Source organism: Mixophyes fleayi, chromosome 11 (assembly GCF_038048845.1).
Source record: "Mixophyes fleayi isolate aMixFle1 chromosome 11, aMixFle1.hap1, whole genome shotgun sequence".
Lineage (NCBI taxonomy): Eukaryota > Metazoa > Chordata > Amphibia > Anura > Limnodynastidae > Mixophyes > Mixophyes fleayi.
The window spans coordinates 73,983,265-74,010,643 of record NC_134412.1 but is presented as its reverse complement, the minus strand read 5'-3'; the positions used below and the strand labels follow the sequence as shown (position 1 = coordinate 74,010,643).

The 27,379-nt window shown below is 40.5% G+C and overlaps 1 protein-coding gene across 1 annotated transcript in view; it reads left to right on the top strand.

Moving 5' to 3' along the window:
* The first annotated feature begins 1,739 nt into the window (after positions 1-1,739).
* LOC142106635 (1-phosphatidylinositol 4,5-bisphosphate phosphodiesterase eta-2-like) overlaps positions 1,740-27,379 on the top strand; it is a 116,595-nt gene continuing 90,955 nt past the window's right edge. Inside the window, exons 1-3 of the mRNA XM_075189630.1 lie at positions 1,740-1,961; positions 14,414-14,584; positions 25,518-25,611. Coding sequence (XP_075045731.1) covers positions 1,740-1,961; positions 14,414-14,584; positions 25,518-25,611 — 487 coding nt within the window. The remainder of the gene's footprint in view (positions 1,962-14,413; positions 14,585-25,517; positions 25,612-27,379) is intronic.

The following is a 27,379-nucleotide window of genomic DNA, read 5'->3' as shown; positions in this document are numbered from 1 at the left end:
TTTTATAGAACACTGTTTACTGCATAATTTGTTTTACCTTTTTATGCTTTGATGTATGTTGCCATAGGTGTGAGAAACGCCATCCACCGTCACTAGCCTTGCTCAGTGTTACAACACTTTACTGTGACAAGACGACTGTTCAACATAGTTTTACTCTCATTTACATTTTTATTTTTTATTGCTTCTTTTTCAGTATCGATTGATTCTATTCAGGAAGTCTGCGAAGGGAAACGCTCGGAGATCTTCCAGCGCTACGCCGATGGCAGCTTTGACCCAAACTGTTGTTTCAGTATCTACTATGGGGATCGCATGGAGTCTTTGGACCTGGTGTCCTCGAGCGGCGAAGAAGCTCGGACGTGGATCACCGGGCTGAAGTACCTGATGGCAGGCATAAGTGATGAAGATAGTCTTTCTAAGCGCCAAAGAACCCGGGACCAATATCCTTTTCTGCACATCAGTGCTAGTTTCAAAGCTTATACCTGATAATGAACTGCATAGGATAAGGATGGAAATTGCGGTTATATAATACAGAGCCGATATGAGCGCATTTTACAGATGGAACCCACGCTATTTCTTGCTTCACTTTTAATCATGAAACATCTAGCCATTGTCCATTAGCCTGCAGTTCTGGTGCTCTGATTGGCTACAGGGCTACAGGTTTTATTGCCACTCATATTACATTAGCTCACACACCTCCGCATATAAAACCACAGGTCTTTTTTTTTTTTCAACCAATTTTTCATTAATACTTACTCACTTTTACCTTTTTATCCAGTAAAGCTGACCATAGCTCGTCACGTCCCATTTATTCAACATGAAACCTTATTTGTAAACAAGTTGTTTGGACGAAGGTTTGGCAGAAAGTCCATCATTCATGTATTATTACAACTAAAGCTACAGGCAGCACGATGGCTTAGTGGTTAGCACTTCTGCCTCACAGCCTTAGCAGTGTGGAGTTTGTATGTTCTCCCCGTGTTTGCGTGGGTTTCCTTCGGGTGCTCCGGTTTCCTCCCACACTCCAAAAACATACTAGTAGATTAATAGACTACTGTCAAATTGACCTTAGTCTCTCTCTCTCTGTCTATATGTATGTTAGGGAATTTAGTCTGTAAGCTCCAATGGGGCAGTGACTGATCTGAGTGAGTTCTCTGTACAGCGCTGTGGAATTAGTGGCGCTATAAAAATAAATGATGATGATGAAAACAGCATTATGGCTGTAGTATCTCCGACAGTCTATTGTTACCTGTAAATCATTAAGGATCTGCAATGTCTTACAGAAACTCCTGCCACATCTTGCTGTCTGCAATTGCATCTTCCAGCATTGTGTGTTGATGTATTTTTATATGATAGTTTATGGTGAGCTCTTTCCCCCCTCCGCATTTTTTACACCTGTCCTTGACGTGATTTGGTCAATAACTACATCCCCTCCTTAGACAAAAGTTTACTTCAGACAAGAACCTCGAGCAAAACACTAAATCTATTTTCTTTAATGAACAGCAACATCTTATTACAAGGCATACAACATGTGAGAACAGCTGAAAAATAAGAATGATATAGTAAACAAAACAAAAGTATAATAAAACATGAACACAAGTAAAATAGTGAAGTCTATAATGTAAAAAAATGTCTTGTTTCCTCTGCATCTAAGGTGTGGTCTGCAAAGGGATTTCTAACACTTGCCTCATACTGTATGTCTGTATGTCCACACGTTCTAAAAGGTGGCGAGGTAAAACTCACCTATGTATGAGGAGTATCGTCATGTAAACTGCTGTGTCTGTAATGGAGGCTGGATGGCTCAATACCACGTTTCTCTTCTTAACTCCTGCCAAATATGGTTGAAGCAGACATTCGATGAAGCGGATAAAAATGGAGATGGGAGCTTAAGTATAAATGAGGTTCTACAACTGATGCACAAATTGAATGTAAACCTCCCTCGGCAAAAAGTGAAACAAATGTTCAAGGTAAGAGAAATGGATCACACGAACGGTTGTCAATGGTTTTGTTTTTTCGCTAATTAAAGACATTTGAAAAAGATGTCTTTACTTAATTGTGCTTAGCAGTGGAACCTGCCAAACCTAGATTTGTATTTACTTGGTGGAGACTACCAGCAATCCTGGAGACCTAGGGGTATATTTACTATACTGCGGGTTTGAAAAAGTGGAGATGTTGCCTATAGCGACCAATCAGATTCTAGATATCATTTATTTAGTACATTCTACAAAATGACAGCTAGAATCTGATTGGTTGCTATAGGCAACATCTCCACTTTTTCAAACCTGCAGTTTAGTAAATATACCCCTTAGTCATATTTCCACACCTCCAGACCTGACCTTGTTACCAGTCATATCCCCGAAGCTTTTATATAGTGAGGGCAGTGGTGCACGCAGGGGTGGTTTCTGAGTCTCCAGAAACCCCCCGCTGCGCTAACTCAGTGCCCACCATATCGGCACTGTTCTATACAGCAGCCGCGGCGCTGTCAAAGAAGCGTCCGTGGCGGCGCTGTATTGTATACAGCACCGCCGCGGACGCTTCTTTGGCAGCGCCGCGTCTGCTGTATAGGACAGCGTTGCCGAAACGGAGCTGCTGCGCAGGCGCATGCGCAGCAGCTCTCTCTCGTGGTTGTTTTTTTTGGTCAGGGGGGGGGGGGGAAACCCCCCCCAGACAATCCTGCGTGCGCCCCTGGAGGGGACTATCACCAATAAAATAAGATTGACAGGAGGGTTTTGCCAAAGAGATCAGGGCCAATTAGACCTAAAAAGCACCTTTTATAGACTATAAAACAAAATCATTTAAAGTTATAAACAGTATACAGGTGAAACAGACAGTTTCACCTGTAATGTGGCTGAAAAATTCTATTAACCTGAATGTAGCCAATACAGCTGTGTATTTTATTGAAACAAACACAACAGAGTCATAATCATTTCCAGATTTCCTGGTCTCGACCTGGGTTTCCTTACATACATAAAATGATAGGAAAAGTAACAACGGGGGAGGGGAAGAACACTGGTAATATAATACTGGATATAATGGTAATATTACAGACCATTTTCAGATTAGTTCATGACGTTCTAGTCCATAATTGAAAAAGACCTATCACCATGAATTAACTTTGTCCAGTTTAAACAGAAAGCTAAGATGCCTTCTATCATGAATGCCATTTATTTCAGAAATTATTACTATTATTATCATTCCTCTAGTTATCTTGGCAGCACTAAACAATCAGGGAGACATAGAGATCGTAATGTGAAACAAAATAGAAAAATTACATTGTAACAGAAGATGAGAGGGTCTCGCCTGCTAACACCTACAATCCAAAAGAGTTGATGTTTTAAGCCACTTTCTTTTTCCCTAAAGCAACTGGCATTCTGTGCAAATGAATGGGGAGACTCGCATTCAGTAGTCTCCAGTAACCATAGGGGGTTTTAAGTTTAGGATGTGACCGGTAATTCCCACATTTCCAGACATTAGAAGTAATTTGCTAAGAAAGTGTGATTGTACAACAATCGATCTATAATTTGCTTTGATTGATTTTGTTCCAGCTAGAGAGAGGAACTGCATGTTTATTTTGGATTGGTTATATTAATAAATAATACGCTGTTTAGGTTTATCAACTTGTCCAGGTTTTCTTAGAATGCATCTCCTGATTGTTTTTATAGTTTGTGTATATGTATGTACGTGTATGTATGTGTATGAGGGCAGCACAGTGGCCTAGTGGCTAGCACTTCTGCCTCACAGCACTGGGGTCATGAGTTCGATTCCCGACCATGGCCTTATTTGTGTGGAGTTTGTATGTTCTCCCTGTGTTTGCGTGGGTTTCCTCCGGGTGCTCCGGTTTCCTCCCACACTCCAAAAACATACTGGTAGGTTAATTGGCTGCTAACAAAAATTGACCCTAGTCTCTCTCTCTGTCTGTGTGTGTGTTAGGGAATTTAGACTGTAAGCCCCAACAGGGAAGGGACTGATGTGAATGAGTTCTCTGTACAGCGCTGCGGAATTAGTGGCGCTATATAAATAAATGGTGATGATGATGTATATGTACGTACGTGCATATATAGCATACATATATGCAATACATACATACCAATAAAATTATATATTAATTATTGGTATGTATGTATTGCATATATGTATGCTATATATGTATGTGTGTGTATGTATGTATATATATATATATATATATATATATATATATATATATATAATATATATATATTAGTATTTATTATATTTAACAACACAGTAAATCATTTTCAATCTTTTGGTTAATGGATTTGCTAGGAAGCAATTAGAATTAGAATTTTTGAATCTGAACGGGATGTTGGTTGTTGCCAGCTGATTGGGCATTGTAGCTGCTAACCAATCGTGTGCCTCCAATTCCTCCCTCCCCATGCCACATCTCATTTAAAATTGTGGAATACTTGTATCTATCTGTCCTCCAGGTTTAGAATCGGTACAAGCTGCAGAAACCTAAATAAAACCATTAAATGATTTGTCTGTGGTTTCATGTGGAAATAACAGGTACACTTTAATTGAATGCAATATCTGTTTTTCACAAGCTGTCTCGTGTTGCAAGACAATGACATTTTTTATCTATCAGTTGAGTGTATCTGTTGTGCTATATAATAATGATGGATAAATCGGGAAGAACAGATCTGTGCAAGCAAGTTCCTTCACTGTGAGCACAAATTGAAGCCCTGCTGCTGCCCTGCGCTTGCTTCCATGTGATTGACATGCTCGCGGGTGTCTGATCTTGTCTGTGCGTCTGATATAGAAGATCAGGAAATGCACTGCTGGGGTATCTGTTTTAGGAGCAGTTCTCAATGAAAAAGACATGAACTGCCTGGTTAAAAATAATGAGAACGAGGAACGTTACCGTATGTGAACAGAATTCTTTCACTCGGCTGAAGGGTTTTGTAGTGTGCGGGCGGAATAGAAAAGTTTCCAGGTCGGTAAAAGTGCACAGGTTCTTCCACCCAGCTCTTGTTAACTTTTACAGAATTCATAGCTGGCAGCGTTCCATTGTGTCTGACATGTTATTGTGACATAAGGTTGTGTTGTGATGGAGCCAGGTTCTCTTTTATTGAGCAATTCTTGATATTCAGGCTTGTTTTACTATTTCCCATACTCCAATTTCATTGTTTCTCTTTTACCATATATATCTGTATGTCAAGGGCTGTTGATCGCTTTCACAAGCTTTACCTGCAGCCCACCTGGCTGGCATTTTATTTATAATTTCCCTTTTGGTGGTTAACCAGATTCTGACATCCATTGGCATATTCTATCCAGCCAGATAATCTACGATTTAATGTTTAGCTCTTCTAATTCCCTGACCAACACAGTCAAGAAAATAGGGCGTAAGAAAAGCACCATGACGATAAAATCTTCTGATACTTGGTGTAAAATGAAATAAAAATATTACATTTATTTCACTAGAAACTATGATCCATAGCCGCGTTATTTGCAGAAGATGATGCTCAGACGCTTTTTAATGTTTTGGTTCAGTTTTTCTGTACGACTGTGGTAGGAAGGGAGCCGGTAACATGTGAAGAAGGGGTTAAATTCTCAGAGAGTATGAGATAGCTCCTCCCCTTAGTCACATTGAGCATGCCCAGTATTACACAGATGCCTAAGAGGGAGGAGCGTTGTTTGTTAGTACATTCATGCTGCCCTCTGCCGCTGTAAATACTGTACATATTGTATAGAGCAGTGTTTCTTAAACCTGGTCCTCAGGACCCCTAAAAAAAAAACATGTTTTTCATATCTCCTTGCTTTAGCACAGGTGTATTCATTACTGACTGACACATTGTAACAGATCCCCAGGCTGTACTAATTATATCCCCTTGTCACCTGGAAAACCTGCATTGTTAGTGGTCCTGAGGACTGGGTTTGAGAAACAGTGGTATATATTGCATGGTGACTCCCATCCTTTGCCCTCCACTCCTGTTCCTGTGTTGCTCTGATTGGTGTTCCCTCATTTGGGTCCAAGCAGCTGTTGGACTTTACGTCTATGTCCGGAGCCCTGTCTCGACCCCCTGCCCTCCACAATGCCGACATGATTACAGGCTGATAACGGCGACAGGTTGAAAAGGGCACTTGCAACAGCACCGATGAAGGAACATCCCGGCAGGCTACAATGACGTCCGTTTGGAGTTCGCCACTGTCATTCGGGCGCTGGCTGTACAGTGTTGTAGGCTTTGTAAAGAGCAATGTACAGCCGGCGCCTCCTTAAATTAGCAGTCAATGACAGTGTGGAACTTGAAACTGACGTCATTGTAGCCTGCCAGGATGTTCCTTCATTGAAGCTGTTTCCAGTGTCTGTCACTGTTATCGGCCTGTTGTGGATTACACCTTTGGTGTAATCATGTCGGCCTCTTCACAGTCGGCGTTGTCAGTATCGTTATACTGACTACCACAGTTTGAAAGAGAAATTACAGTCTGCTGTACTGAGTCACTGTCCATGGTGCTGAAATACATTAACATGGGCAGGTTACTGTGCTGTAAATCATATCAACCTATCACATTCTAACTGTTCTTTTTAAATACCCAACACAGTATTCAAACAAAGGCCAAAGTGACTGCGCCCTGCACTTCTCAGTTTATACAGTTTTCTTAATATATACTTTAAGTTGTTAATGTGTGTCGTCTTTGTAGCCCTCTGCAAGCTATGGGCCTCTATTCTCGTCAATTACAGACCCCCAAGTGCTCCCTTCTGTAAATAGGTTTCTTAATGATTTCCCCACCAAGAACTTTTTTAGCTTTAGAAAGTTCCAAAAAGTTTTCCATGTATATTTCGGAATGGTGCAAGTAAATAATTTTTTAAAAGCAACTTGACTTTTAGGTATAGTGTTATTTTTATTCCAGGCTAAGAATATCTTAAAGGCGATCTGCAGCTATAGTTCAGTTAGTATATAGGAGGATGCAAACACTTTATAGGATTTATTTATTTACCATGTTGCTTTGCAAAAAAAAAAAATCCTAAATGAGGACAGAATTAGAAAAATTACATAACAGTCTAGGAAAATGTAAGTATACCATTTCTGACAACAAGACTAAGGATAACACGGCATAATTAATATTTTCTGTACTAAGTAAACAGAGCTAGTACATAGCTTGTCAGGATAATGTGTCAGCTGAAGTTAATTTGACAGCTGTGTATTCCTGTGTTTTAACAGTTAATTGCCTATTAAATTTTGTTATCTGCATAGAAAGTATTTTGCGATAGAAACTGCTTTCGGCACAAGAGAAATCCGTATTAAGATAGAATATTTATTTATATCCAATACCTGGGAAGTTAGTGATCAGGCTACGGGATGTGTGGTGCCTTAGTCTGATACGCCAGCCAGCCAGCTTGGATGTTATTGGTCAGTGTAATGCTAGGTATATAAAAAAAATAATTGACAGTTGATTATAGTATGGCAGCCATTTTGTGGGTGGGGCCAATATTCATGACTGTGAAATAATGAATTGATATCGTATATTCTACTCCCCTGTAAATTGTTCCTATTTCCCAGTAGCAGTATAGATCTCATTCTTATAATAACTGTTTTCTCTGTGTTTTCTTCCTATTTAGAATGCTGTGTCAGTAGCATAATCACCAAGTACATAAATATTAAATACCACCAACGTATAATGTATATATACCCCCCTCAAAGACTTCACATCAATGTTCCTTTTAGGTGTATTATATCTGCACCGCTGTTGTGTAATATTGAATAAGCATCTGTTAGAAATATGTCACTTAGACTAATTAACAAGACAATACCTCGACATCCTAAACATTCTACACGTCTCGTGCTAGGACACTTGCTGTTCCAATATAGAAGCAGTATGATCTAAATACAATGTTGCAATTATGAATAATTCATTAACAGGAATACAAGGAATGTTATTCATGTAACTACTTTGTATATCCTTGGAATAATCATGCATCTCATTGCCCTAAAATAAGCTGATATGTATAATAAAACTTCTGCTTTCATAGTGGTTACTACTGGGTTGTGCATGTAATGTCTGTGAGGGTTTATATTAGCCCACGGCATTTATTAGATATGTGATAGCCTATATGTAGTGCAATACAAGGACTAACAGACATTGGAAATGGCATTTTTAATTTTACAGTCAATGTGTATTTTTCCCTTGCTAACAAGTGGTAAGGTTCGCCATCGCACATCAATGCTCAACACACAAAGACGTAACATACTAAATGATAGTGAACAAACACTGTCTGGCAATTATTGGCAAATTTAAACCCTGTCATGTAATTCAATGTGTATTTTGTTTTCCTACCAGCCAAATCTGGCATTGTGGTCCAGCCACCCCTTTCCATAGAGAAGCATTACGTGGAGCTGAGTGTGAAGGAGGTTTGAATTCTTCAGTTCACCCCCAGCACTTGTACATTGGTTCCTGGTATCCTGCTCCCCTACTAAACATTATAGAGGTTTCACTTTCTTTCTATAGGCGTCTTTTTCAGGTCCTGCACTACTAGATGGTTCCGAGTCAGACGTCTCCAGTAATAGACTTTTTATTGTTTGTCTGCTCCTTGAACATTACCAATTGACGGGATAGGCTCTACCTTTGGATCTTTGCTGCAGTAATTTTATTGATCACAAGGTAGAAATAAAATGTTTTGTCCATGAGTGAAGAGTGAGCAGTTCTGATCTCTCATCCTACTCGTGTAATGGCTGCCCCCAGTATGTAGGTAATGAGTACACTATTAGACCATACCATGAGTGATCAACTGTACAGTTTTATGAAAGATGCACCTTTCTTCACTAAACTATATATACCATTTAACTTCCCATTGGTGTCGGGAGTTTGTGTCATGGGAATTTGGAAGCCGTCCTTAAAATAAATGTAGCACTAGACAAATGAGAATAATAAGTCCATACAGATGAAACGCTGTGCTTTATAGAGCAGTGCTTTCAGCAATTACGGTATTGTTTTCCAGGCAAAAACCCCCCAAAGACAGACTGACCTACTTAAATACAGACGTTGTGCTAAAGGAGCTATCATTATGCAAATACACATTCACATCAAAGTATTATAGATACTGCCTGTAACATTTACTTCCCATGCGCAGGAAGTACTGTCCATGATGTGATTCCCTAATTGTAGCAGGAAAGACACTGCATGCCCAATGACAATATTTCATTAAGTTTTCCCTATATGCAAGATGATGCAGACATCCTAATCTATGGTGGTTATAGAAGGCAGACCCCCTAATCTATGGTGGCTATGCAAGGCAGACCCCCTAATCTATGGTGGCTATGCAAGGCAGACCCCCCTAATCTATGATGGCTATACAAGGAAGACCCCCTAATCTATGATGACTATACAAGGCAGACCCTCTAATCTATGATGGCTATTCAAGGAAGACCCTCTAATCTATGATGGCTATACAAGTCAGACCCCCTAATCTATGGTGGTTATGCAAGGAAGACCCCCTAATCTATGGTGGCTATGCAAGGCAGACCCCCTAATCTATGGTGGCTATGCAAGGCAGACCCCCCTAATCTATGATGGCTATACAAGGAAGACCCCCTAATCTATGATGACTATACAAGGCAGACCCTCTAATCTATGATGGCTATTCAAGGAAGACCCTCTAATCTATGGTGGCTATACAAGTCAGACCCCCTAATCTATGGTGGTTATGCAAGGAAGACCCTCTAATTTATGGTGGCTATACAAGGCAGACCCCCTAATCTATGGTGGCTATACAAGTCAGACCCTCTAATCTATGATGGCTATACAAGTCAGACCCCCTAATCTATGGTGGCTATACAAGTCAGACCCCCTAATCTATGGTGGCTATACAAGTCAGACCCCCTAATCTATGGTGGCTATACAAAACAGACCCCCTAATCTGTGGTGGCTATACAAGGCAGACCCCCTAATCTATGGTGGTTATGCAAGGAAGACCCTCTAATATATGGTGGCTATACAAGGCAGACCCCCTAATCTATGGTGGCTATACAAGTCAGACCCTCTAATCTATGATGGCTATACAAGGCAGACCCCCTAATCTATGATGGCTATACAAGTCAGACCCTCTAATCTATGATGACTATACAAGTCAGACCCCCTAATCTATGGTGGCTATACAAGTCAGACCCCCTAATATATGGTGGCTATACAAAACAGACCCCCTAATCTGTGGTGGCTATACAAAGCAGACCTCCTAATACTTGTTATTCTACAAGCACTGGAAGCCCTCTATTGGGTATTTGGAGCTGGGATTAATTTATGGTTCATGCCAGGCATTTAACAGAGTGCCCAACTCTGTAGAACTGAGGAAGGACATAATGACTGTCTATTTCATGTGTTACTATCATATATATGAATGTTTTTATTACATTTGTCAAAAATGCCTACAAATGTGCTTTCCCATATAGAGTGCTAAAAGTGTCCCATTGAAAATATTGTTCGAGGCCAGCGCTGTGGGCAAAAGCTTAAAATACCTGAGTTGTGAATGAGCTCTAAACTTTCCTATCTACTGGTGGATTTTTGTTTCCTGATACTCTAACTGATTGATTGGCTTCCCCCATTTTCTTAAACCAACACAGATGCTTGCGTGACCGCATAGGCCTCATGGGTTTATTGACTCCTAAAGTGGAATTCATATTGCCGTGAGGTGCCACTAAACATTGCCTTGATGTCTCTCCGTGCACATTGCCAACCAATACGGTAACACATATCTGCTACTCTTCTCCTCACATCTCTATGGGGTGTGAGAGAAAGTGAGTGGAGATTTGAGAAAAAGCATTGAGGCTTCGCGGATTGTTTCGGAGGCACATCATAACACCGCGCGGCTAATTGAATTCCCCCCTCAGTGACCAATGTTCTGCTTGAATGTGGGTGCATATAGGGAGTCCATTGAACAGTGTGCATGGGGGCACAGGATTATGTTAACCCTTTGTACTGTTGTGAACATACTTCCCTTGGTACTTCCAACTTGGAAATACCTAAAACTTCTTTATACAAAGCCATAAATGAAATCCACACACACCTACCTTATCCTGCAAAAACTCACCAATTGTTTAATGTAACTATGAATGGGTGGTATTTATGTACATATTATATATATATCACAATATCACCCTGCAGGACCTGTTACTTTTCACTAATAATTATTTTCTTGAGATTTTATCTCTTGATAAATGTAGCCTCCATCATTGACTTCTATAAATTAAGTGTTTTAGTTTGAAACTGTCCTTTAACCTCTACAAAATTGGCTAAAGTTATTAAGTCTGTACTCCCAGTTTCATCAGTACGCTGTATCTAAAAATGATATATCGGCAGTAGTTAATCCTCCCAGCAATGCGAAAAATCCAATTTAGTTACCTCTAGTTTAATGGAAGACTGTGGGAACACCTGTTTGGGTTCTTGCAATGGTGGATGAGTAACAGTAAATAGTTGTGGCACAATCTGCAAGTCTTCTTTTGAAGAGACTGTAATCCTGAATATATTCTTAAAATCAAGACACACTTTGCATTGGCAAAATCATTTTCCCCAACTTCCACCCATCTTATTGCTGTTACATAAACAGACAGGTGTTCACCTGCCACAATGATGCTTCAGTCGATGCAGTACATTTGTTCCGATCTGTGGAATCCTTATTGCAGTGAATGTGGGCGTTTAATGCCTTTTAAAGGGATATGAAAAGAAAATTAAGCCTTTCACAAACAGTCAGAGGATTATGTAAGATTCAGATATTTGTAAAAGTTCCTCTTCTTTCATTGAGCTTTATATATATATATATATAACTGAAGGTTCTGCATAACTAACTCTGCGTGGCCATTACTATTGGTTATCCCAATAAGGCATGTATAAATTTATTTTTATAGAAAAAGCATGTATGAAGGAACATATTTAACTATATCTATATTTAATATAAAAATTAACTTTTAAGTGTTGTTTTCTTTTTTATAATTCAATAACCTGCATCCTTTGTGCTACGGACATCCGTTTTGGCTCTAGTTGAACGTTCAGTCTTCCAGAATATGTTCTCATGCTTAATTTAACCCTGAGTCTTGTACCTGAGAAATCGCGTGTATCCAATTATAGTGAACACCCAATGGTGAGTACACATGCCTGATTCCTGTCCAAATCTATCTCCACTTGAGCCATGGCTTAGTTTCTGCCAATCTTATCTGATTATTTCCTGTGTCTGCCTGGTAGCGCGCCGTACACTGGTTAATGTGACTCGCACAGTCGTGAGTTGGCACTATTCCTCTAACTAAACACAAACCTGACAGCTAGCAACATTCTCAATAAATATCACAGCTGTTTTAGAACAGTGTGCAAAATGCTGCCTCATGCTCTTGTTATATACTACATCCAGCTATAAAAATAAACCGTTGCTTTTATTAAGTAATTGTGCTTGGCCAACGGGTACACGTTGAGTGTGTGTGTAAGGAATAGGTAGGAGAGGTTAGGATCTGTGTTTGTGCTACCATTCACACTCTGGGAATGGGTGGCAATCAACGGGATTGTAATTGACTAGATTCCAAATTCCAAATGAGTATTATTAGACAAATGTAATGGGGAAATAATATTTAGTCCGTTTCTTAGACATGTTATCTGGAAATTAATTATGTAAACATATTGGTGTTTTTATTTGTGCATAATCTTACAGTCTTGCCTGAATAGTTTCTATGTTTACATTGTCGTTAAAGTGACATCGTAATGAAACAAAATATACTGAAATGTCAACAACATCGTATTCTAGCAACAACATAAATTTTCAGAGCAAACTAATTTACAAAGCGCAGGTGATATGCAGCGCTGAACACCATGGTTATTCACCAGTGCATCTAAATGGTCCATCCAGTGCCCTCAAGGTGTACGGCCTACCCACTGAACTCTGGAGACACCTTTGCAAACTAGAAGTACACCTAGGTCAGTGATGGCTAACCTGGGGCACTCCAGGTGTTGTGAAACTACAAGTCCCAGCATGCTCTGCCAGCTATCAGCTAGTTATCTACTGGCAAAGCATGCTAGGTGTTTTCTGGAGATGTGGAAAAATCTGAACACGTGCATGGGGAAAACGGTAAACGTCAAATCCAACTTCCTAGCGTTCTAGCCCCGCCTCCTAGCGTTCTAGCCCCGCCTCCTAGCGCTCTAACCCCGCCTCCTAGCGCTCTAGCCCTGTCTCCTAGCACTCTAGCCCTGTCCCCTAGCACTCTAGCCCTGTCTCCTAGCACTCTAGCCCTGTCTCCTAGCACTCTAGCCCTGTCTCCTAGCACTCTAGCCCTGCCTCCTAGCACTCTAGCCCTGCCTCCTAGCACTCTAGCCCTGCCTCCTAGCACTCTAGCCCTGCCTCCTAGCACTCTAGCCCCGCCTCCTAGCACTCTAGCCCCACCTCCTAGCACTCTAGCCCCGCCTCCTAGCACTCTAGCCCCGCCTCCTAGCACTCTAGCCCAACCTCCTGCCACTTTAGCCCAACCTCCTGCCACTTTAGCCCAACCTCCTGCCACTTTAGCCCAACCTCCTGCCACTTTGATTAAATTGAACTTCTATTTTTCTGGTAAAATACTGCTCGGTTTAGTCTCATTTATGTCTTAAATTAATAATTTCAGTGTTATGTTATTATTGCACTGCTCTGTACTTTCATGCCTCTCCTTGGCAGGTACAAACTCCACCATCTTGCTCTACAAATACACTTTTCTGGAAATGTAACTTCACAATACAAAATAGTATTGTGTGCCGCACCTCTGCCATTTAGCGGTTTGTAGAGAAGTCCCACTGAATAGAGTAAGAAAGATCTTACATCATGATCCCATATAATTTAGCCTCTAGGGACATTGCTGAAGGTTATGGCTGATATTTCGCGTTACCTTAGCTGATGATTCAGTTTGGCTGTCATGTGATCACAGAAACAGAAGAGTCCATACAGTGGCTGAATTATATGCTCTTCATTCCCTTTTAAGATTATATCATTCTCCATATCTGGGCACATAAACCGTGTGCCTGCTAGCAGCTGCTAGATAAGGATGTCCTGTATTCACTTGTCCATTTTATGGCTAAACTGTCACTATACACTTATTTAGGACCACAGATGGAGAATCGATTATCCCAATGAGATCAGTTAATCAAAGTCCTTTTAATCAAGTCAGCACCTTTGGACTACAATTCAGCACAACTATCTCTAATCTAATATATCCCTATGTCATGCCTCAGCAATCAGCAGTGTTCCCATGTTGTACAGATGGCCTGGTAAATGGGATCGTTGTCAAACAAACCCTAATTTCATTCTGTTATTGAATCCCACCTCGGTTGACCATATTGTTTTTTTTTTGTATATTATCTATATGCCTTTTCAGCTTGGTTTTATACTATTGTTGATTTGACAAACAGACCTATAGCTTGTCCTTGTAATGTCTATTATCTAACTTTATCTCTGTTGTCCTAGGAAGCAGATACTGATGACAACCAAGGGACTCTGGGATTCGATGAGTTCTGTGCGTTTTATAAGATGATGTCCACAAGAAGGGATCTGTATCTACTAATGCTTACATACAGCAACCACAAAGACCACATGGATTCAGATGACTTGAAAAGGTTCCTAGAAATTGAGCAGAAGGTAAGGTCGTTCGCTCTCTTTATGGCAGAGTGCATCACAATCGTTCAGTAGAAAAGTGCAAAAAATTCCACAGTGTCCGACACATTTTTTTAAATCATTTAATATCAGAACACTGGAAGAAACTCTCTCTTTTGTCTCGTACAAAAATGTGGACAATTGTTGACCGTTTGCGGAATATTTACAATGCCAATTGTTTTAGCAAACATCGTTTCTATTTAAGTAGAGGTTTCACATTGTGTAGCAGAATAACGTAATGAGGCTATTGAAAAAGTTATTTTGTGTTTTTCATCCAGTCTTTTGGAATCGTGCATAAAGTAATAAGGTGTGAGATACAATGATGGACTTGGGTGTCCTTTCCGAATTATAGCTTCACTGAAGGAATAAAAAGGGTTCAGCAGTCTTTTAACCCTTTTGCTTCCAGATGCATCCAGTTCTATGGTAGAGATTGTAAAACACATCCTTTACTACAAGGGGGACTGTGGTAGGGATCTTGGGCAGGAAACATCAGGGATGACATTACCAGTGTTGACTGATGTCGCCGGAGGTCAGCAGGTACTAAGTGACATAGAACCTAGATAGGGGACAGGTTATGATGCCAGGTCTATGTTAAAGGCAGTGAATGGGTTAAGGAGCTTCTTAGGTACAACATCACCAAAGGTTGTCTACCCCTGCCTATAGAATAACAATGCAAGTTTTACACCAGTTTGGGGAACGTCATTGCTTCAAATGCCAAATCTGCCGAATCTGGTTAGAAATAAATTAAAATAATTTTTTATATTCCCCTTTAACAATGTTCTGCCAAGCTGGGGCAATAATGGACATTCCGTATAACAATATTCAGGATTAAGCCAGCAATATTGGAACACTGGATATCCATTTTATTCCTAACAGCGGAGACATTTTTTCTTTTTTGATAAATATATAATAAATTGAAATCTATTACATGGCAAAGTAATATGTATTCCATCACTGAGGCTGTTATATTTTTGTGAAGGGCTGTAATTGCCTCTTCCCTTTCTCTCTGTAATTCGCTACAGCCAACACTTTTCATTTTATTGAAGTTGACGTTCCGCGATGAGATAAAAACTTTTTTTTTCTTTTTATTTAATAGAAATAGGAAAAAAAAGAAATGTAAAACTTTATATCAATGTTTATTAAAAAAAATAAAGAGGTATAGCTGATTTAGACATATTTTGTTGTGTAGTCTGGTTATAATAAACTATCCAACCAACTATTCATAACTTAATAGCCAACATTTTCAATGCTTGAAATATCTATTCATGTATTAAGAAATTATGTCTATTGTAAGCCCCCCACACATTTTGTTTGTAATAAGGTACTTGCCCTTGTTTCCATAGCGCTTACATTTTTAGTGATGCCTATGCAAACTCTAGACGTTCTCTCTTCTCGGGAAGACCCAGAGGTGGTAATTTTGTACACAACAGTGCTGTGCATAGTCCCCGCCATACCATACAATGGGAGGCAAATCATTCACAGCACATTTGTGTAGGAGAGGACAACCCTGCCAACTCTAGATTAAAGAGGAATATTCTGTGATAAGCAGAGAAGTTACGGAGAGAACAGAAAGTATTTCAGGGTAATGGAAATGCTGTTGCGTATATATTGCATAATAATATTACTGCCACCATACCAAATGTACAGTTGTGCTAACAGAACTCTCAGTCCAAAAAAAGATCAGACAAAATGAATGTGAAAGCATCTGGACTTAGATGGTTTGCATCCACGTGTTCTCAGAGAGCTTAGTTCAGTTATTGATAGAACCATTATGTCAAATTTTTATTCACCCTCTACCAACTGGTATGGCATTGGTGGGTTGTCAAAATTTGACACCTATATTAAGTGTCTCTGATATCTCTAGGCCAGTAAGTTTAACTTCTGTAGTGTAAAAGTTATCTCTTGGGATGTTACAGCCAGCATGCATTTATGAAATACCGATCCTGTCATAACAAATATACTTGCATTTTATGAAGAAGGGTGTAGGAAATTGAGGAGCAGGCATTATACAGGTTCTATAGTAATGATGCGGAAATAGAAAGTCGAGTTAATGACTGTGGATAATTTTTATTACAGCAGTGTTAGTGATTTAAAAAAAAAAAGATTAGAACTGTTGCTGGTTAATTATTGTAATTAATTTGTTAGAATAAAAATGTTTAGAGCGTGCAATTAGCGTGTTCTTTTTGATACTTCTAGGGTAGTGGCGTTGTGGGTGATGAGAAGCTGTGTGCCACCATACCCCGCCACAGTTTTCTGCACAGGAAATAGTCCAGGTCCCCTTCTTAATTTAAGGACTGCCTTCTGACAGAGCTGGACAGCATTAACTGCAGGCAGTACAGTGCAGTGTGTTTCGGACCTTCATTTTAACAATTACATCTTCGCGGCAGCCAGAAGTCCCTTGCCTGGGGCTCCTACAGAACTAACTATGGCCCCGTTGTGACCACTGCTGTTAAATGTGTCGATGAATGAAATATAAGTTGGTGTTGAAAGTATTGTCTCTGTGTTTACAGATGACACACAAGTTTTGGCTTTTTTTTTCTCCTGCCTTTCTCTGCATCCGCTGGCTTTTTATGGATGAATGTTTAATTCCAACGGACATACAATATGCCTCTTCTTTTTTTCAAACTTTATTACAGTTAATTATCAGGAAATATCTGCGACTGGAGTTCGCCCTTAATATACATCAGCACTTGTCAGATAATTAACCTGACTTCAGCAACACTTAACATCAGACACGTATTTGTTGTCACCGCCGAATGCTTCACGTAGAGCTCGTTCATACATTTCAGCTGGGAAAATGCATAAAGACCAACGTGCTTTACAGTCGTTTTAACACTTTTTTTTGCTATGCCCCTTTACCAGTGCAATCGATTGGTACTGGTAGCGCACACTGCCCAAGATTATGCCTCGTTCTAAAATTTTAAATAAAGTGTTAACATTTTAAAACCCAACAGTAGTTTGGGTTTTAAAATACCATTGCCTTTTTATTTTGACCAATTTTTAATACGCTTTTAATGCATTTGTTAACCTGTAAATAGCACAAATAACATATGTATGATTGCACCCCTAATCAATGTCACAGTTCTAGCAGATATAGTGGATTCACTTGCGCCAACCTGGATTAGTGCCGGCAGTAACAGAGACGCATAGTCTAACGACAACAACAAATAAACCCTCAGGCGCCTGATAGGCTAGTACACTCTCACACTGATATGCAAGGGGTCTGCTAGCCCCAAAAATGGAACCTTACAAAGAAAAGAAATATGCAGCAGTGTGTAGTGTACCAATCAATATAATCAGGTGGATAAACTGCAGCAATAAAAAAACATTTATTCACATACAAATCTGTAAATTGTATAAAACACTTAAAATGCCATATTCCCAATGAGCTCTGGACATAAAGTACAAACTGTTAAATATCAATAAAGTGAAATAGAAAGTCCATGTTTAGTAATGGAGCTGAGCACACTTGTTATTAGCCTCAAATGTAGTGTTCCCATAGATAGCCAACACTGTGCTGAAAGGTATTGCGATGGTGTAGATCAGGCCTGTCCAACCTGCGGCCCTCCAGGTGTTGCGAAACTACAAGCCCCAGCATGCTTTGCCAGTAGACAACCTGTTGATAGCTGGAAGGGCATGCTGGGACTTGTAGTTTCACAACATCTGGAGGGCCGCAGGTTGGACAGGCCTGGTGTAGATAATGTCCAGGGACCAAACTAACCACCAAATCCCGGAAACTTGAATGTATGTATTTATCAACCATAAATAAATCCGGAGAAGGTAATAGCCATATAAGCCAATTATGTCACCTACAGGTTTGGAGGGGAGTGGCGATGAAGTTCAGCACAGCTCTGTGTGCATTATGATGTTAACCACCTCCAATAATGCAGGAGTTCAGCGGTAATGAGACTCCTCCTCCCCCGGCTTGCAGAGAATTTCTTGGTAATAGCTCCAGATAGTAGTCTAACGAACCACCGGTTTTCGCCAGGGACTCCCGAAAGGAGGTTTGGCCTTTGCTGCAGGTAAGTTCGTGGGTCAGGTCGCGGCCCCCTGCCCTGTCTACAGCCAAGACGAACTGGTATCAAAGTGCAAAGAGACTGGTCAACGTAGTCGGGACTGGTACACAACGGACTGCATAATGTAACAATCAAGAACACACAGTACCAGAAGAGAGGAGGCGGAAGAGCGGTCAGGAACAGTCCAGGTCAGAATACACAAGAACCAGTTGCAATGTGCACAGGAACGCTGGAGTAAAGTTTTAGAGCTCAATACTCTGGCACAGGTCTGTGTACCAAGCAGGTTTAAATAGCTGAGCTGATGAGCAGGGCGGGTCTCAGGACAGAACACATGATCACAGGATCAGAGCTCTTAAAGGGCCATGCGCCTTCTGTTGTACAATGTAGAAAGCGTACCGGTAACCAGACGTGTCCTTCCTGCTCTCCGTAGGAGCCCAGCTTGGAACCCCTCTGGGCCCTGCATTCCAACACGGAGATGTCTGCCTCCTCTACCACCGTGCTCTACCACTAATGGCCGGTGAACTCTGCCTCCCTCCCTTGGGGTACTTCCCACTGATCCTCTGCAGCTGTCTCTACGCCAGGCCGCGGCTTCGGCCTCACTCTCCGGCCTCCTTGTGCTCCTACCTGATGCTGGTCCTCCTGCCGCCACGCTGCTGACTCTCGCTGCTCCTCTTCCTGCTCTGCTCGTCTGTTCATCGCCTGCCGTGTGGACCTCCATGACCGCTGCTCCCGCTGTCCTGTGGATCTAGGCTGCTGTCGTCTCCAGTCTTCCGGCTGCTGCTCCTGTGGTTCCTGTGGCTGCTCTGCTCCATCTCCTCCAGAACGACGCTGCTGTTCTCCTCCAGCTGATCCTCTCTATGACTCCTGCAGCTCCGACTGCTGTGGTCTCCCGCCGCTCCGACTGCTGTGGTCTCCCGCCGCTCCGACTGCTGTGGTCTCCCACCGCTCCGACTGCTGTGGTCTCCCGCCGTCTCCTGTGGTCTCCCGTGGTCTCCGACTGAGGGTGAGCCTGCTGTCTCTTCCTAGGCATCCCCTGCTTCCCGCCACCACACCATACCACAGGCCGCAATATCTGCCTGCTCCCCCTGCTTACTGTGGCTTTTCTACTTAACCCCTGGTGTCCCGTCCGGCCTGCTGCCTCTCCACATGGTGCCCCTGTGTCCACTCCCTCGTGGTCTCCGAGGCCCCACCGCACTGCCTCCATCTTAGCTGCCTCAGGGTCCCCAGTGTCTAACCTCCATTCTGGTCTGCCTCAGGGTCCCCAGTGTCTAACCTCCATTCTGGTCTGCCTCATGTGCCCCCTGCCCTGAAAATATGTTTGTAGCATAACAACACGGACCTATGGGCTAAGAAAGCTACAGGGCTCATGTACATTTAACACCCTCTACCTTGTGCCCCTTGCACCAGTTTCCTTGGTCCACACAGGCCCTCTCTTTCCCCTGCCACTCCTTGTGCCGCTGCCTTATCATACTGGCCTCACCTTGACTCCTTACCCCCTGGTCCCTCCACCTTGTCCCACCGAACTCACCTGGACTCCGGACCCATTGGGCCCACCTGCTCTCGCCGGGTCCGAACTCCGAACTCTGAACTGAACTGTTTGGCTTGACCCTCTGTAACTCTGATCCCCATGGATCGCTTGACCCCTCGGACCATTCCAGCTCCTGCACCTACCTCCGGATCGCCAGACCCCTTATTTTACTCCGGCTCCGAGTGACTACCTACTTCGGCTTCAGTGACTACCTAAATCCTCCTGGACTCCTCCGTTCCGGAGTTCTCCTCCCATCTCTCCTGGTAAGGGCTCTCCATAGCCCCATCATTGCTTTTTGTGTTTCATCTCAACTTACCACCGATTTTTGAATTTATTTATTTATTTTATAGATTCACTTATTCATCCCAACTTTATTTTATTGTTCCCCTCCACACATTGTTTTCATTGTTTGCATTGTTATTTTATTCTCCTCTACTCTTCATTGTCTACAGTGCTTTGCCCCTGCTCCTCCCCACTTTGCATCGTTCATATTGTTTTGCCTCTGCCCTTCTGTTTTCACTCCGTTCCTCAATCCTACATAGGCCAGGGGCGAACGGAGAAATGTCGGGGGGGGGGGGGGGGGGGTTCTGAGCGCCTTCAAACGAGCACTTAAAACTCACCTGTTCCTCAAAGCCTACCAACCATCCACATAACCCCTCATCTACTCTGCTCGCTCTTCCCTCTCTCCCCTGGCACCACCGCTACCTCTCGTGTCTGTTTCGTCCACCCTCCCTTAGGATGTAAGCTCGTTTGAGCAGGGCACTTCTTCCCTCCTGTCTCCATACCTTTTATTATATTCTTCCCTTCTGATCCGTCCTTACTCCATTTATCTGTCCCGGACTTTCTGAAGCATTGGTACTTTGTGTTTATTGTTCTGTACTGTTTAATCCTGTATGGTCTACTGTTTGTACTATGTACGGCGCTGCGGAAACCTTGTGGAGCCCAACAAATAAATGATGAGAATAATAATAATATTAATGTATTATTATTCTGGCACAAGGTTCTGCGGCTGGAGCGGAGGGCTGAATAGAGGGAGCGTGCCGGACGGGGGGGGGTTTGAAAAGTAGCAAAATGCTTTTTCTATGACTTGATTAAAACATCTCTGGAGGGGCACTGTCTTCTATAAAGTTATTTCTCAAACATTACATTTAATCATGGCACAGTTTATCCTTGAAATGTCTGTTAGACACCAGCAAAAATAAACCTCATCCCTTATGTTAAAATTATATATATATATATATATATATATATATATATATATATATATTTTAGAACTAATTATATATATCATTTTTTTTGTTTCAAACTACAATTCTTAGAGACCAAAAAAGGAATTAAATTCTTATATTGTCAACGTTTTATATTTCTATTTTCACATAAAGATGCTTCTATTTTTATTAAACAATGTAGAGGTCAGCGTATTATTATCCATTCTGTTTAGCAACAACATGGTTTATAGAATACACGCTGCGTGTAGTAGAATTGCCAATTTAAGTAGTTAAAAATCAAATTAAAGTGCTTGAATTATGACATTACAATGTAATTAAAAAATACAAAAGAGGAAAAACAAACTGTATCGACTAAGAATAGCGCAATGCTTAACTGCAGGGAATCTCAAAAGTGATTGGACAGCCTGAATTTCACACACACAAAGTACCCACCATAAAACGCACCATGCAAATGAAATAGAATTTTCAGAATTCAGTTGGTCGCCCATTCATCATCAGGGAAATCTGTTGAAACGTGAGGAAGAACACCATGAGAGATGACACTGTAGATGATTGGCTTTGGGATTTGAGAGATCACCACAGGAAATGCTGCTTTAATCAAAGTAATTGAAGCATGTCAATCTTAACATAATGATATTGGGGAAGGGAGCAAATTGCAAACTTTTTTTTTTTTTTGTACAAAACAAATTGGTTGCAACATAATTGCAGAATATTGTGCTTGAATTTAGATATTCATGGTGTCTTGAAAATTAATAACATGGTCTTGCATACAAACTAGGGAAGCCTGAATTTGTTCAGTGAATCTGTCAAATGCTAAGGGTGGTGGCAATGTCTGGCTGCGTATATTACTAGGTACTTCGTTACCCAAACATCACTGATGTTCCTGCACCCCTCAATACCTCTCTTCACGCCCGTTCCAGAGACACTCTGCGGCACACTGCACGGAACTTAATTCTTCCCTAAGGGTTACTAACAATGGGCCTGATTCATTAAGGATCTTAACTTGAGAAACTTCTTATTTCAGTCTCCTGGACAAAACCATGTTAAAATGCAAGGGGTGCAAATTAGTATTCTGTTTTGCACATAAGTTAAATACTGACTGTTTTTCCATGTAGCACACAAATACTTGATAGCTTATTTATACAGTACACTGAAATTTAAAGTTGATATTTGTGTGCTACATGAAAAAAACAGCCAGTATTTAACTTATGTGCAAAACAGAATACTAATTTGCACCTCTTGAATTGTAACATATTTTTTTCCAGGAGACTGAAATAAGAAGTTTCTTAAGTTAAGATCCTTAATGAATCAGGCCCAATATTTGGGTTCAACAAAATCTGTAGGATTTCTCTTGAGAGGTGCACAGATTTATAGCTACCAGGTAAAATTGGAGATATGTTACATTATTTGCGACCCTCCCCCTGAATTTTAATATGTAAAATAAGGTTCAGAATTTGATTTAGTATTTAGTGATATAGTTTGTAATTAGATTTAAGGAAAAAAAAATAATATATGTGTACCTGACACAAACACACTACTTGTGTCGTCCTGCAAAATATGTTCGTATTCACATTAATATTTATGGAACCACTTTAATGTAGTTCTAAAATGTCACACATGAATGTGCCATTACTGGTTCTCTGTGCAGGTCACAATCAGGACATTTTCCTTGTTTGAGAATCCCAGATTGTATGAAGTACATTTGCAACCTACACAAAGTGGAGGGAGCCATATTGTCAGCTGATGCAAGGTTCATGAGATTGCGGCCTATCGGATCACTGGAAACCAGCGTCTCATGAATATTTGGTACCTCAGAGATGTCCAATGACTATATCAATTTTAATGGCTAATTCCACTTTTTTTAAAAAAATATTATTAAAAAGTGATGCCCAACCCCCTCTTTTTTAACTTATAGGGATCACACCCCTGTTTTGGTTCTTAATGAATTTGGGTCTCCACGAACCGGTCTCGATTTCCAAATGATTATTATCTACACTAGGGACCATAGGATCTTAACTGTGCCCCTAGTTTTCCTCTTTAATATGTCTATAAAGGGTACTTAGTAATGTCATCACCTCGGACCTCTTTAGAATAAATTGAGTATTATAAAGGTATATTATAAGGATATGAAGCCACTTCAAAGTCCCAAGGAGTGTACCAAAGCAGCACTCGTTAGCCTTCCATTTAAAAAGAGGAATTCAATTCCCCCCCAGAATACCGCCGCGGTAAACTGATTACCGTTAATGCTGTAATTTTAACACAGATTTTTGCTCGCGGCTCAGACAGCAGCTAACAAAAAGCCGGCGTTGAAATTGCCGTATAAACAGTAATTATGCGCACTATTACCGTAATATCGGTAATAGTGTGCAGAAGGCGTTACTTTTTACGGTAACGCAGCCAATTAAATTTCGCCCCATAGTGTCTGTGACTACAACTGTCCTAATCCCTAGGGGCTAATATACTAAAGTCAAAAGTTTTGCCCCAGCTTGATGGATCGGTCAGTCAAGTAAAGGGGCACAAAAAATAGTCATCAAAACCTCCTTGCCAGCAAAACACATCTACCAACATGATGTAAAAGTTATTCCCCGTAGTATAAGGTCAAGGTATGCAACCTTTGGCGCTGGATGTGGTGGAACTACAAATCCCAGCTTGTTGCAAGTACAGGGGTACAATTGCACATGTCCAACTTTTTTTCTGCTATTCTATATAATTCTAGCAGTTGTAGTTGCCACACTTGTCTAAGACTGATCTAGGGAATATTACATTATGGGCTAGATTTACTAAGCTGCGGGTTTGAAAAAGTGGGGATGTTGCCTATAGCAACCAATCAGATTCTAGCTTTCATTTATTTAGTACCTTCTACAAAATGATAGCTAGAATCTGATTGGTTGCTATAGGCAACATCCCCACTTTTTCAAACCCGCAGCTTAGTAAATCTAGCCCTATGTCTTTTATATAAAAGCCAACAAGGAGCAATGTCAGGAATGAAAAAGTAAAATTGTTCAAGTTCGCAAATTTTAATTTCTGCCAGTGTATAAAAAACATTAAATAATTGTGAATTATGATTTTTACTCTGAGCTTTTTGCTTTCAGTATAGAGATGTTTATTTCCTTTGATGCTCTTTTAAATTACACACACGTAGTGGAAACTGATGTCATTACATTGACCATAAGTGCAGATGTTGGGCTTGTATTATTCATTGATCTTCAGCTCTGTACGCCCCACTGTCAGGCAGAAAGCCTGGCATTTCAATTCTTATCTCCACTCTGCAAAACACAAGGCAATCGAATAACACTAAAATGCTCCAAGAGACCGGTGCATTCTGCATAAACTCAAATATTCATGTTCTAGACTTACAACTGTCCTTAACTTTAATAGGAAATTATTGCATTACTTCACCATTTATACCGGCAATAAAATGCAATCAGTGGAATTTTAATGAGGTTCTGGGAAGAAATAGCTGGTGTTTAATGGACTTGCAGTTGCAGTGATCTCTAAATTTAAGGTCTTGGGCTTTTCTTGGATGTAGGATAAATACATTTTCATGTCTGTTTATCCACAATCGATATAAATTCCTAACCGTTTAAAATGGCTATGACCGAACCACAGAGTATGAATGAAATGTTTTGAAAGCAACTTTATTTAAGTTTCAGGCATAAATGATTGCAGAAATAAAACTAAGTGCTTTCCAAAATATTATATCTATATATTATTATTTTTTTCTCAGTTTCGGGAGTTTTAAAGGTCGGACAGTTTTTCCTTCCTCACGTTATAAGCTAAATAAGATAAATGGATCCTTTAATCCCACTTTGCAAGCCCCTTTCTGACAATCCCACTGGAGTGCTGTTCACACTGGTATCTCGCAGGCTTAATACCATCAAAACAATATGATCTCCCAGAGCAAAATTAGGCTCAGCACTTCATCACCCCTGATCAGCAACTATCAATGAGCGGTAATGACTGTCCCCTGCTATTGAACTTGACTCTGAGTGACAGTCCTAGGAATCCTATTGGGCGATTACCAGGCCCTCTAGCATTAGGTTAGAAAATTGGATTGCTGTGTCCAATAAAGGGTGAAGCTACAGGCTTCTGAAATCAGATTATCCGCATCAGGATTTATCTCTTTCCTTTTATATGTTCTGCAGATGATGAATGTAACAAAAGAATATTGCCTGGACATTGTTGCTAAGTTTGAACCTTGCTCAGAAAACAAAAAGGAAGGCGTCTTGGGGATTGATGGTATGTATAGAAAAACAATGTACTATAAATTACAAGTCTCCGTATGTGTTGCACGTAATACTTGTATTGTTTAACACAGGCTTAAGCTGGCCGTTCACGTTAACATCCAATCATTATGTATCACATTGTAAGAAAGCCAACGTGTGTGGTTGACCACAAATTAAATACCATCAGATGGAGATGTCTGATTGATCATAAATACGTTCTGTCTACAGTTCTTGTGGAATTACAAGTCCCAGCATGCCCTGTTGAGGCTCTGGCTGCTGGAACTTGTAGTTCAACAACTGTTGTAGAGCCACAGGTTTAAATATGCGGAACATTACACTGGAGGGTGGCTGGCTTCGCATACGGTTAGTTCTGTTTCAACAGCTTGCAGAGATCTGCGTTACATAGATCATGTCCTATATGATAACAAAATGATGTCAGAATGTATTGTTCATCTGACTGTTGGACAAAGAGTGAGAGATAATGTACAGGTGGAGCAGACTTTTTTGATTATTCTGTAGTTCCACTTTCTTCCGTATCACCGAATGATGAAACATGACATAGGCTACATCCATTTCAATGGGAAATTGAAATGGAATTGTAAACCAAAAGCTGTTTCATCTGCATGTCCCATTGAATATATCATGGGTAGTAGATAGCAATGTAGACCTGTGATCACATGAAGTCACTAAGTTTTAGGTTGATAATATTCCCAAGGGGTATATATAGTTTCCTGGGCAACTGCTAATGTTTATGTTATGTACTATGGGAGATGTGTTATAATGCAGGGCTTATTACAGTTTCCTAATATTGATTTCACCTCACTCTTTTCATGTGACATCACTACTCTCTTTATCATGTTTAGTATGTAAACACGTCCTTTACAGCAGTATGGTGTATAACCGATAACCCAACCTATTAGCATGACGAATGTCATGTAATAAGGGGCATTGATTCCTATCTCTAGGTTTCAGATATCCTTAGTAGGGTAGAATTGGATTTTTTTCTCCAGCACATAAGTAATGTTATAATTAGTAGATGTTAATTTATCAAATGATTGATCTACATGGATTTGTAAAATAAAATTTAAGAACCTTACAATTTTAAAATAACTAAGGCTACGTACACACTGGTGTTTGCAGTGCATTCTTAATCGCACATAAACACCCATATAGATGGGGTTGCATATTGGTATGCATTTAATTTGAGTTTTATATGCATTTATATTCATGTATTTAAAATTGTGTTCAATCTGTGTTTTTTTTAAACATGTGTCTGTGTTAAAACAGGAAGTTTTCTTGTTAAAGCCCAATACCTGTGGCGAATGCATACATACACTCTTCTTATCTCGTAGCATTTACACTGCGCTCCCATTGAGATGAATGTAAGTTTTCATCTGTGTTGACGCTCTGAAATGGAACAAGAAGCATTAAAAAAAACACACTGTAGCACAATGCAAGTTAGACAAACATAATACAAATATGTACTGGTTCATTTAGTACAGTGATTTTTATTTTTGAATCGGTTAACATGCATGTAATTGTGTTAAATATGAACCTTAAACACACCAGTGTGTTCGTAGCCTAAAATACATGTTTAGTTTTTTTGTTTTGTTTTTTTTACACCAAGAGGTAGATTCAATTAACTGCATTGTTCTTTAGAACAACGCGGCCCGCATATTATTAATGTTACTACGTTAATGGTTGCGCATTATTACAGTTACTACGGTAATGGCTGCGCGTTATTACCGTTACTACGTTAATGGCTGCGCGTTGTTACCGTT